The following is a 10,836-nucleotide window of genomic DNA, read 5'->3' as shown; positions in this document are numbered from 1 at the left end:
TTACTGAAGTAAACACTACAGGCAGTGAGAGAAGAAAGCAACCATTAGTTGCTCTTTGTATGCCACAGCTATCATTCTGAAACACTGTATTCTGGATATGGTGTGTCTTATAACCTGTGCACGGTGATGGAAAACAATTATGCAAGTAATGCACTTCAGAAAAATTTCATTTAGTATGCTGGTGTTATTTTCATACTTCTTCTTCACTGCATTGTTAGCTTGCCATACAAAATGCAAGAAAGACATAAATGCAGGAAGTATAGCTCATTAAATAATCATGAAATCATGTGACAAACAAATGGACAAATTGTGCAATGTGTCTGTACATTTCACACATTCTTTATACTTAATACTTTGGCACATCCTAATAGCCATTATTTTGCACATTCTATCCTCATTGTTGAAACAGTTCTTTTCATTTAAAAAACAGGAATAGTTTGCATACTTCAATTATTTTAAATGATTATATGAATGAATCTTTTTATTTATATTTCTTTACTTTTACAGAACTTGCTTATAATTTTAATTTTCTCTTACTGTGTTTATTGCCATGCATTATAAAACAAGGCTAATTCCATTTCATTCCATATATATATATGTTTTTTCCGGATTGCTTAAGTTTCTTCGGAAGTGCTATTAAAATGATAAGAATAATATATTGTAATCATAACATATGATAATGCTATATATTATTATATTACATTTTAATTATTGATTCAAATATCCCGTGTCTTTTTCAGGACCATCCGCCTACCGGACCCAGAATCCCCTGCGCCGAGGCAAGATGGAAGAACCCAGCAGCTGCGGGAGAACAATGTTTTGGCTGTAGATATTGAAACGGACCGCTGAGGGTGAGCTACAGGAGCCAAAAGAGCAGGTCATGGTCCTGTTACGGTAAGGAGAATGAACAAAATCCAACTTTGGAGTCGAGTCGTTCGCTGTAGTTGTTAAACTCCTCGTACGGGACAGACAACAAAGCGCAGCGCACTAACGCTACCTTACCGCTAGTTAGCAGCTAAGCTAGCTTCCTCGGCTAGTCGGACGAGCATCATTGTTCGCTGGAGTTGTATGGGCCGTTTGTTATGGGTCATGCTTGCGTTGTCGCTCCATCACTCACAGTCCGGTCACTGTCCAGGAAACGAAGCGAGAAACTTGGAGAAAACTGTCGCGAACAAGCTCAGACGATGCGCGATAGTAAGAAGTCATATTTGGTTGTTTTATTTTTCAGGCGCAAACAAGCGTTCGTCCTTGGATCATTTCCCCAGCTCGTAGATTTAGTGTCTTGTGTAACGTTAACGCTAGTGTGCGCCAATATCTGCCACTAAATTCTTTAATTTCGCTTTCGAAAAGTACAAACTAACTTTGTTCACGTGTAGAAAAGGATCCGACTTTTGCTGTGCTTTTAGCTACTTTTCTTGTTGATATTTGTGGGGTTTAGCGTTCATCAGCGGCGATGTGCTGCTGTTATTGCATGGCCATATTAATTATTGCCTGATCCTGCATCACAAAGAAGGGCCCCGCAAGAGTGGTTAGCCAAATGGTGAGCTAGGTAGCTAATTGCATAGCGAACAAGCTCGGTAGTTTTCACAAACGTACGCGGACCAATGGCTCCACTCAACACACTGTTTGTCTGCTTTAACGTGTTTGAGAAAGCCGAAGTTAGTCTGAGTGGCCGAAGTGTCGTTTCCTTTTTCAAAAAGTTGGCTTTGTGTTAGCGTGAGGAGGTTATTGCTGCTAACGCACCATCAGAGCTGAAGGCATTTGGCAGCAGTCAGATAGCGCTCATTAGCCGGATGGGTCGTTCATGGCCAGAGCTCATTGTAGAGCACATAAGCAGGACTTTAAATGTAACTTAAATTAAAAATTAAGAAAAAATGCGAAATTAAGCTTCGAAGAGACACCTTCCTAAAATTTGGTTACCTCCATACACTGTATTAAAACATAGCTAATTGCATTTAATTTAAATATTAGCATGTTAGATCAACTCATTAGCTCTTACAAATATCACCTCAGAGCCATTACAACTCATGCGCTTGACTTGTTTATGCAGCAGACACACATAGTTAAACCAGCAGTCTTTCGAATGCAGCCTGTGTGCACTCTCATTGGCAGATAAGCTCATGCAAATAGGATGACTGGGTCAGACAGGCCCATCAAACAGATTAACACACAGCTTCAAGCCTCTCATTCCTCATCTCGTGTTGTGTCTAGCATTGCAGCCACAGTGACCTTTTTCGCCCTGTAATATACTGTACACACACACACACACACACACTGTAATCAACCAGAGAGAATTTTGCACAGTGTAGCTGCTGCGTTTAGCTTGTTTCCACATGTCATTGTGCCAGACTGTAGCCCTTTGTTGACCCACAAACCGTCAGTTTTAATCCGACTAAGCGCCCAGTTGTGAGATCAGAGGCCGTGACACTGATTCCTGAAGACCGAGCTTAACTGGCTCCATAATTGTTGTCTGTTGGCTATTATTTGTGTGTGTACAGTGCTGCCTTAAAGAGTATGTTGTAACTTTGGCTCCTGCTGTTTTTTCCACTCACAGGATGACACTGATTGCCACCCCGTAGTTTTCCTGCCCGCCGGCATCCACCATGAGCATCATTCAAGACAAACTAGGCAATGAGTTCCTGCGGTCCAACGGGAGCATGGACTCCAATTTCGGCACTGGCATGATTATGTTCAGCCACCTCCCTCCGGTGACCAGCTTCACCCGGCTGGCTGCCCACTCCGTGATGCAGGAGCTTCCACCGCAAGAAATGATCCTGAAGAAGGAGCGTGACTCGCCTGACTGCAGCATGGGCACCCAGGGTGGCCGCATGGGGTGTGCAGGTGTGGGAGACTATGTTCACGCCATGGGTATCAAGCAGGAGAAGCTGTCAGAGCACGATTATCGCCTGCCGGTTTATCCTGGAGGGCTGGGGAAGAGCACCGAGCTGCTGGAGGTGACAGTCAGCAACAACCAGAGCCTGCTGGTGCATGACCTCAACATGGGCAACGTAAGTACTACTGTGCTATCAAGGCTGTGTGATTCCTTACATTTACATTTCCCCTATTAATTGAGTTTTGAGCTGAAACAATTCGTGGATTTATTGACAATTAACTTGTAGAAAAGTAATTGTCAAGTATTTTTAGATTTGAATAATCGAAAAGTTCACTTTCACACAAAAACTCCAGACATTCTCTGGTTGTAGCTTCTTCTGTGTTATATCAATGTAAACTAAATATCTTTGTTCTAACAAACAAGAACCTTTATACTATTTTCTGTCATTTGATAGACCAAACAATTGATTAATAAAGAAAATAATCAACCTTTTTGCTGCGGTACATGCAGTGAGCCATAATTTTCTTTGAGACATGGTCAGGTTCAAGTTACAATCATAATTTAATAACTTCACTTGTAAGGGAAAGATATGGTGTGTATAGGCTTTTCCTTTTGTTCATTATCAGAGCGCTAGATAAGCTGTGCCTGCTGGCCAAACAGCTGACTAATAAAACATGATTGATTTGATTGATAAGTTGCAGTTTCCCTGTGTGTGTACATTTTACGACCATGAGCCTCTGCTTAAAAACAATGCAAGCATGACGATAGAGAAACGTGCCCATCTGTGCACCGGTCCCGCCCCCGCATACACACATCTATGTGAGTGTGTGTGTGCGTGCACGCTCAGCTGAGAGTCATCCTCAGCGTTTGACCGATATTAGCAACGTAATTGATGACAAAACATGTGAAGAATTACATTGATTTGGACAGATGGGGGGAAAAGTCACAAGCTTGTGTCATATGAGGAAATGGTCTTGTCTCACATTGTAATTTCACAGTTTAAAATGTTCTAGAACGCTTTTGTTTTGTTTGCCTTTGACCCATTATGCAAACAAATGTCAGACATCACAAATCATATGTTGTAATAAAATACGATGTAATGGAGCTTCTGCAGTAATACATATGATCAAGCATATATGCTTTTTTTTTTACATCATACATTATATCCAGCTTAAATTTTTTGATTTGATTTGATTTCTCCTGCTTTGTGTGCAACAAAGTGAATGGTCATTGTTAAATCATACCTGCTTGTGGCATTATAGTGAGCTGAAGGTCACCAAGTTTGGGTGTTATGGCCAGAAGTTGTCTTTGGAGGAAAGTCCTGCATTATTGTGTGATTATTTATTATTTTTATTTGTTCGTTAACATGGCCGATGGAGTATCAGACATGAGCAATATACACCCAGATTAGCTAACAAAAATCTGTCCCCAAAAACAGCCCTGCTGTGTTGCCGAGCAGCTCGTATTTTGACAGTGTGAGAGGGAGGAGCCAGAGAGGGGACGGGTGCCTGGGTGGAGCGTCTGTGAAGCTGGTTATGGCGACATAAATCGACGGCTCGAGATGCAAAATATAAAAGAGCCCCCCTGGCCCTCCCTCTGTTTCTCTTTCTGGGTAGGAGGATGATGTCATCCAGCTCAGCGTGAATGAAAACATCATGGCAAGGACACAGCTGTCTTGTTTGAGCTTGCACTTCATTTCAGACGTCTTTTGTCCTCATTTAAATAGAAATACACACAACCACACACTTCAAACAATAGCCAGGCATCAGAGGTCATCAAGGCTGTGGATGCATGTTTGTTGAGAAGCAGAATGAATTATTGTTTTCACTGAGTCATTTTCTCATTGTCTGCTCAAGGACAATTTCATGTTGAGGATTTTAAATCAACACAATGTGTGGAGTCTTTAGAGGCAGTTTCTCACCCACAAGCCCCTCAAAATTGGGCTGATTTTGAGGGCAGCAGGTGCATCCAGTCGGTCTCCATATGGCACTGAGGTGCAGCATTTTAAATGAGAAAGAAAAGGCGGTGCAGGGATGGTAAACGGTGGAGGAAAAGTGTGAATACCCTAGAGATACCCTACAGATTGTTTTTGATCAAGTTTAGTCAAAAGTAATAATCTTGAATGTTTAGTTTAGCATGTGAAGTGTGTACTTTGTCCATTTCTTTGCTTAGACAAATAAATGAGAGGCTCTCACGGTGAATTACAGGCTGCTTGTGCATACATTTTAGCAATTGTTATTTCACTCACTATAACCACATCTTGGACAATGAGTTTCCAACAGACAATCACTAGACTTTGTCCTAGTGTTGTGTTTGTTTGCAGCAGTGAACATGGACTTGTTTGTGCGATAGTTTCAGACTGAAGGCCCTTAACCTTCAATCAAGTGATTTCCTTGTCGTGGCTCGCTCTCACGGCCCACTCCCTCTTCCTTTGTCATGCTCACAGCTGCCGAGTCAGTTAGGAAAAGAGCCCAGTGGGAGAAAAGGTCGAAGGTCAAATGGTGATGGACAGGAGGGTAAACCAAGAAAGAAGAGAAGCGAGGCAAAGGTTTGTCATATCATTATATATCTGTTAATATAATATATCAATAGTTGTTGTTAATGGAAAAACTGAAAGTAATGAGCCTCATTTACAGAGTAATGCTTTATTAATTGTGCTTAAAATATTTTTTTATTAGTAAATATTTATTTAATTATAATAGTGTATAATTTAGTATATTTTGTTGTAAATTTTAGCTTGCTTTTAAACACTTATTAGTGCTAGTCATACACGAATTTTACCCCATATGAACAAAATGATTCCCGATCCTTTAATACATTCAGAAGACAGCTGACTGAATCTGACCCTTGTGTTTCTCTGTCATTGTTTTACAGCAATCAATGATGCTGGATGTAGATGGAGGCAGCCTGTCGCCGGGAACCAAGCCTCACATCTGTGAGCACTGCAGCGCATCCTTCAGAAGCTCCTATCACCTACGCAGACATGTCCTCATTCACACAGGTACAGAACGGCGCAAATTTCCACTGCGATGCTCGTATTTTCTGCTCTGTGCTTCTTGATGTGCCGTTTCATGACTTAAAAAAAAACATGCTGACATCTTAACGACATAACGTCATTACTGCTTGTACAGTTCACACTGTCTTCGGGTAGTTCTCTGTGTACTTGGCAAACACGTTTTTTTTGCATTATATGTAGGTTGTTTGAAATAATCCCTGGCCTTCAGCATCACTGTTGTCCTAATATTGAAGAAGCAGTAACCCAGTAGTTGGTCCATAATAAATTCTGGTCCTTGAGGACAGTGTTTTGGTCTTCCAAATAGTTATTGAGACACACGGGTCTCAGATATAAAGAGGCCAGATGTAGGATTCGTCAGTAAAATCACTCTTTCATCAATTCAGCAGCAGGCGAGACGCTTCATGGTGCGCTGGGATTTAATAAATGATCTATGAGCAGGATGCTCACTGTTTACTTCTTTGATTGTCTGGAAATGTGATGTTTTCACATCACAGATGATGAACAAGTCAGAATGATTAGCTGTTAGATGATAATAGCTTTCGTCACAGCACTGTTAGAGTTCAGTCATTTTTCGAAAATTGATTTTAAAAGTGGAAAATCAGCCAGAGGCCATGCACTATTGATCACTTTATTTTTTCTTCCACATTGATGAAACATCTGCTGTACGGCACATTTTATTTTGTGCTCTTCTCATAACTTCTCCACAGATATTAATGTTACAAATACTGTGTAAGAATACTTTAAGCCATTAGATTCAGTTATGTTGTTAGGTAAAGGTTTTTTAAATTTAGACATCTGTGTTGGATTAATAGATTTTAATCAATTATTTTTTTATGCACCAGTATTTGAAAATCTATCCATGTAGTCAATGTAGACAGAGTAATAGACAGTGTATTAGAAAGGGCTGTGAAATACAGTGCAATCCTTTGCAATAGCAATGCAACACAAAGTGCTGTTAGTGAAGAGCGTGTGAAGTGTTTGACTTTGGCCTGAAGAGTTACCATGGAGACAAGTCAACACTCAAACGATCCTTATCAACAAAATCAGTTGTATTATTGCATCGGATTGCATTACACTGTACAGGCGCTTGTGTTATTTTACAGTTAAGTGTAACTCATCACATAATTAATGACCATCTGGGGGATGCAAACATAGAAACTGCAAAAATCTCTGGGGTTTTCATTTCAGGGGAAAGACCCTTCAGATGCAATCAGTGCAACATGAGTTTCATTCAGAAGTACCTCCTCCAGCGACACGAGAAAATCCACAGTGGTGAGTGATGGCATACGAGCATTCATATCACCAAACGGCCTGATTGGACGAGAGATTCATCGTGCGCTTCTAATGTCAACTGACCCTGACCTGTTTTTGTATATCAGGAGAGAAGCCATTCAGCTGTGACCAGTGTAACATGCGTTTCATTCAGAAGTACCACATGGAGAGGCACAAGAGGACACACAGCGGAGAAAAGCCGTACAGATGTGAGACCTGCCAACAGGTTAGTGAGCCGCTCGGTGTCCTGCAGGGCTTTCTAATGTAAAACTCTTCAATATTCGCTTTAAATACAACATTTGTTTGTTCCCTTCAGTATTTTTCTAGGACAGACAGACTGCTTAAGCACAAGCGAACCTGTGAAGAAGCCATAAAGAAGGTGCTGGATCCCGAGATGATGGACTTGGGTTGTGTAGACATGGGACACGGCAGCTATGGAATCACTCAGGGAAATGCTGGGAGTACTGGGAGGAAGAGGGGGAAGTCTAAAAATGCTGGAGAGGGAGGGGAGCGCAAGAAGAAGAAGGGGGATGGAGGAGCGGTGAGGGTGCCGCACATTCACGGGGCTGTATCTGGAGGCTACAGCATCCATGAATACTCTGTGGAGAATCAAACAGTGTCTTCCTCTACTGAGCCAGGACCCAGCATGCAGCAGGTCCACCACGGCCGCGCTCCAAAGATGGCATTCAAGAAGGCTAATCGTAAGAGCCTGGACAAAGCGGGTCTGGGACAGGCCAAAGCAGACTCACTGGAGCAGAGTGGGGGCATGGACGACCTTGGCCTCATGCAGGGTAACGGGGCTAAAGTAGGGCCCACCAGCAGCAACTACGATGACGCCATGCAGTTCCTCAAGAAAAGACGCTACCTTCATGCAGCAAACAATGCAACCTCGTCAGGGCCAGTGGCGGTAGGAGGAACCAGCAGCGAGTATGACGTCGGCATTGGTCACCTGTCTTCCCAGCAGTCCGTCATTCAGGGTGTGGTTTCCAGTGTGATGGACAGCGAGGCGCCTCTGAGTCTCGACAAGTCAGGGATCCCAGACGAGGTTCTGCAGAGCATCCTCGACCACTACGCCCAGAAACCCGACAGCTCGCACCACGACGTTCACTTTGACATCAGTGACCACCACGTGGGGCTGAACCCCGCCCCGGCCGACGGCCCCGACATCGGCCACAACACTGACACCCCCAGCCCATCTGGAGACAAGACCGTCATGATGCACGAATACTCCCGCTTCCTGCTGCAGGCTTTGGAGCGCACCAGCCACAGTGCCAGCTTCCCCCTGGGCCCCGGGGCTCCCGTCTCAGGACCATTCACCAGTTCCCACTCGGGAAACCCCCTCTATGCTGACAAGAACATCTACACTATGTCCCCACTGGAGTGTGGGTACGGCCAGTCGGTGGCCTCGCCTTCGCTGCCCGCCTCCGTGCCAAAGTCTCACTTTGCGATGCTGACGGACTCCTCGCCACAGCACAGCTTCCACCTGAGCAGCCTGGAGGCCTCCACTCACCAGCAGCTCACCCCTTCTCAGGAGCTCACCGACCAGATGGAGAAGCAGCACTCCTCCACTCCCCCTTCCTCCTACCAGATCACCCCGTCTGACCTGAGCAGCCAGAAGGACCACCGGCCGGTCAAGAACGGCACGGCGGTCTACCCTCTGGCCCCGTCGCAGGATCTGGCCTCTCTGGACTCCTCCAAGCCTTCCTACCAGATAGAAAACTTTGCTCAGGCCTTTGGCTCCCAGTTCAAGTCAGACGGCCGCGGCTTGTCTTATGGCACTGACTCTAGCGGGGAGGTGGATCACAGGATACGGACTCCTGTGTCTGAATTCTCAGGGTATAGTAGTTTGTTATCTGATGTCAATGAGCCAGTAAGTACAGGTTCCAAAACTACAACAAGCCAAAGCTACAGATGAGAGCCTGAGAGGGAGAGAACACTCTGTCGTTAAAGTTGTTCTTATTTTCATTTTTTTAGTGCTCCTATTTTATTATTATTATTATTATTATTATTATTGTTATTATTATTTTTTTAAGTGACATCTTTTAATTATACTGATGCTCTGTTTCTGTGCCCACTCCTCTCCCTACAATAAGCCTGCAAGGCTTCCTGCAAATGCAATTTTTTTTTCTTAAAGTATCTGTTTTTTTTAAGTTAAATATGTATTTACTGTTTATTCTTGTCCTATTAGTGACATTAGGTCTGGTCATTAATCATGAACTGAAAGTACTTTTTAAAGCGTAGAGTAGCACCGGATGTATTTTCTCTTCCAATGAGCTGAAGTGTTTGAGCAATCAACTTTACAATTAAAAAAAAAATAATAATAATGATGAAAATAACCATGATGGCAGGGAATAGCCCAGATTTGAAATAGCAAAAAAAAAAAAAAAAAGAAAAGAAAAGGAAAAACAACAAAAAATTCTTGTCTGTTACAAGGTTGAAAGTATTACTCAGGAAAAAGTGAAAAAGGAGAAGCCTACGAGGTGCAGTGAGCGCTCTTTTCAGAAGTTTAAGTTTGCGACTTCAGAGAGGATTTTTCTTATGTTTTATTACTTGTTGAATGAGTGTGACATAACAGACTGCTGCCAGCTCACTTGAGCACTGAAAACACTTTCTACTCGGCTATATAGAGATTATGGTACTTTCGTGTCAATGTGAAACTCATGTTTTCTTCAATAAGGGCCATATATATATCTATATATATTTATAAGAATATATATATTAATGTAAAATAACAGATTTAATCATTCTGGGGAATTGCCAGTTGAAGTAGAGGAAGAATGAGGGCTGGTCCGGGGGGTAGATGTTGTCCTTGGTATATTTTTGGAGAACAGAAGTGATGTTTGGGCTTTTCTGTGGCCAATAGAGGTTGCTGTTGGACAGCGGTAGAATGGCCTTCCCCGTTTCCCGCCCTCCTCTTCTTCCTCAGTTCCCTTCTTTTCTTTAAAAGAATCCAATCAGCACTTTGAGCCGTTTTCTTACATTGAGTAAAATAACCCCGTCGGATCAAGGAAGCTCAAACGCCAGGAGTGGACTGTGCTGTTGTTCGGGCATATGCAGGTGGGGTTTGTGGGTTGAACATGTTCTGGCTGTATGATGGGGTGTATCCTTTGTTTGGGTTGAATGGGATGGTGGGTGGGTGGGTGGGTGGGGAGGGAAAGGGGGGCAGGGCTGATATGTGAAAGTGGGATTTTTCATTAACATTTTCTCTTTCTCCTTACTTCTAGGAAGGGTTTAGCGAGGGAGGGAGGGGGGCTTTTAAAATACAGTAACATTTAATCGGGATAATGTAAATGTAATTCAAACCCCTAGCTTTAGTTTGACTTGTTACCCAATTTAGCAGCGTTGCTTTCTTCTTGAATTTGATGACAAACGTGTTAGTGATCGAGTATTTCTTCAGCTGTTACCGAGGCAGCCTCACGCAGTACGAGCAAAAAAAAAAAAAAAAAGACGGCTGACCAAACATTTGTATGCATTTAGGTCTTTTCGCGTGTGCTGGCAGTACCGAGCATATGTGTCCCGTTAGAAATTGGGTGCCTATTCCCGAGAAGCACGGGTGCGAGATATTGTCTAGTAAATGTTAAATGTAACTTCTTGCTGATTTTTTAAATGTATTTATGCTGTACATTTTTTTTTTTTTTTTTTGTAAAGACAACAATAATTGCGCTGTCTTCCATAGCTACAACTGGCCTTGAGTGCTGGAACTGATATCACTCTG

At 42.8% G+C, this 10,836-nt stretch overlaps 1 protein-coding gene across 1 annotated transcript; it reads left to right on the top strand.

Moving 5' to 3' along the window:
• The first annotated feature begins 774 nt into the window (after window positions 1–774).
• On the top strand, window positions 775–10,240 carry znf281a (zinc finger protein 281a). The gene is made up of 7 exons (XM_041956975.1): window positions 775–894; window positions 2,555–3,008; window positions 5,280–5,381; window positions 5,708–5,834; window positions 7,038–7,121; window positions 7,229–7,347; window positions 7,438–10,240. The coding sequence occupies exons 2-7, from the start codon at window positions 2,604–2,606 to the stop codon at window positions 9,034–9,036; spliced, it is 2,436 nt and encodes an 811-aa protein (XP_041812909.1). The 5' UTR covers window positions 775–894; window positions 2,555–2,603; the 3' UTR covers window positions 9,037–10,240.
• Window positions 10,241–10,836: the final 596 nt, after the last annotated feature.

This window comes from Chelmon rostratus, chromosome 17 (genome assembly GCF_017976325.1).
Source record: "Chelmon rostratus isolate fCheRos1 chromosome 17, fCheRos1.pri, whole genome shotgun sequence".
Taxonomy (NCBI): Eukaryota; Metazoa; Chordata; class Actinopteri; order Chaetodontiformes; family Chaetodontidae; genus Chelmon; species Chelmon rostratus.
This window is presented reverse-complemented; position numbering and strand designations above follow the sequence as displayed.

Excerpts from the sequence above, each read along its gene's own strand:
- znf281a (XM_041956975.1), top strand. The coding sequence starts at position 2,604 with ATGAGCATCATTCAAGACAAACTAGGCAATGAGTTCCTGCGGTCCAAC. Across the intron at positions 5,382-5,707 it reads AGAAGAGAAGCGAGGCAAAG|CAATCAATGATGCTGGATGT; the intron begins GTTTGTCATATC and ends ATTGTTTTACAG. Across the intron at positions 5,835-7,037 it reads ACATGTCCTCATTCACACAG|GGGAAAGACCCTTCAGATGC; the intron begins GTACAGAACGGC and ends TTTTCATTTCAG.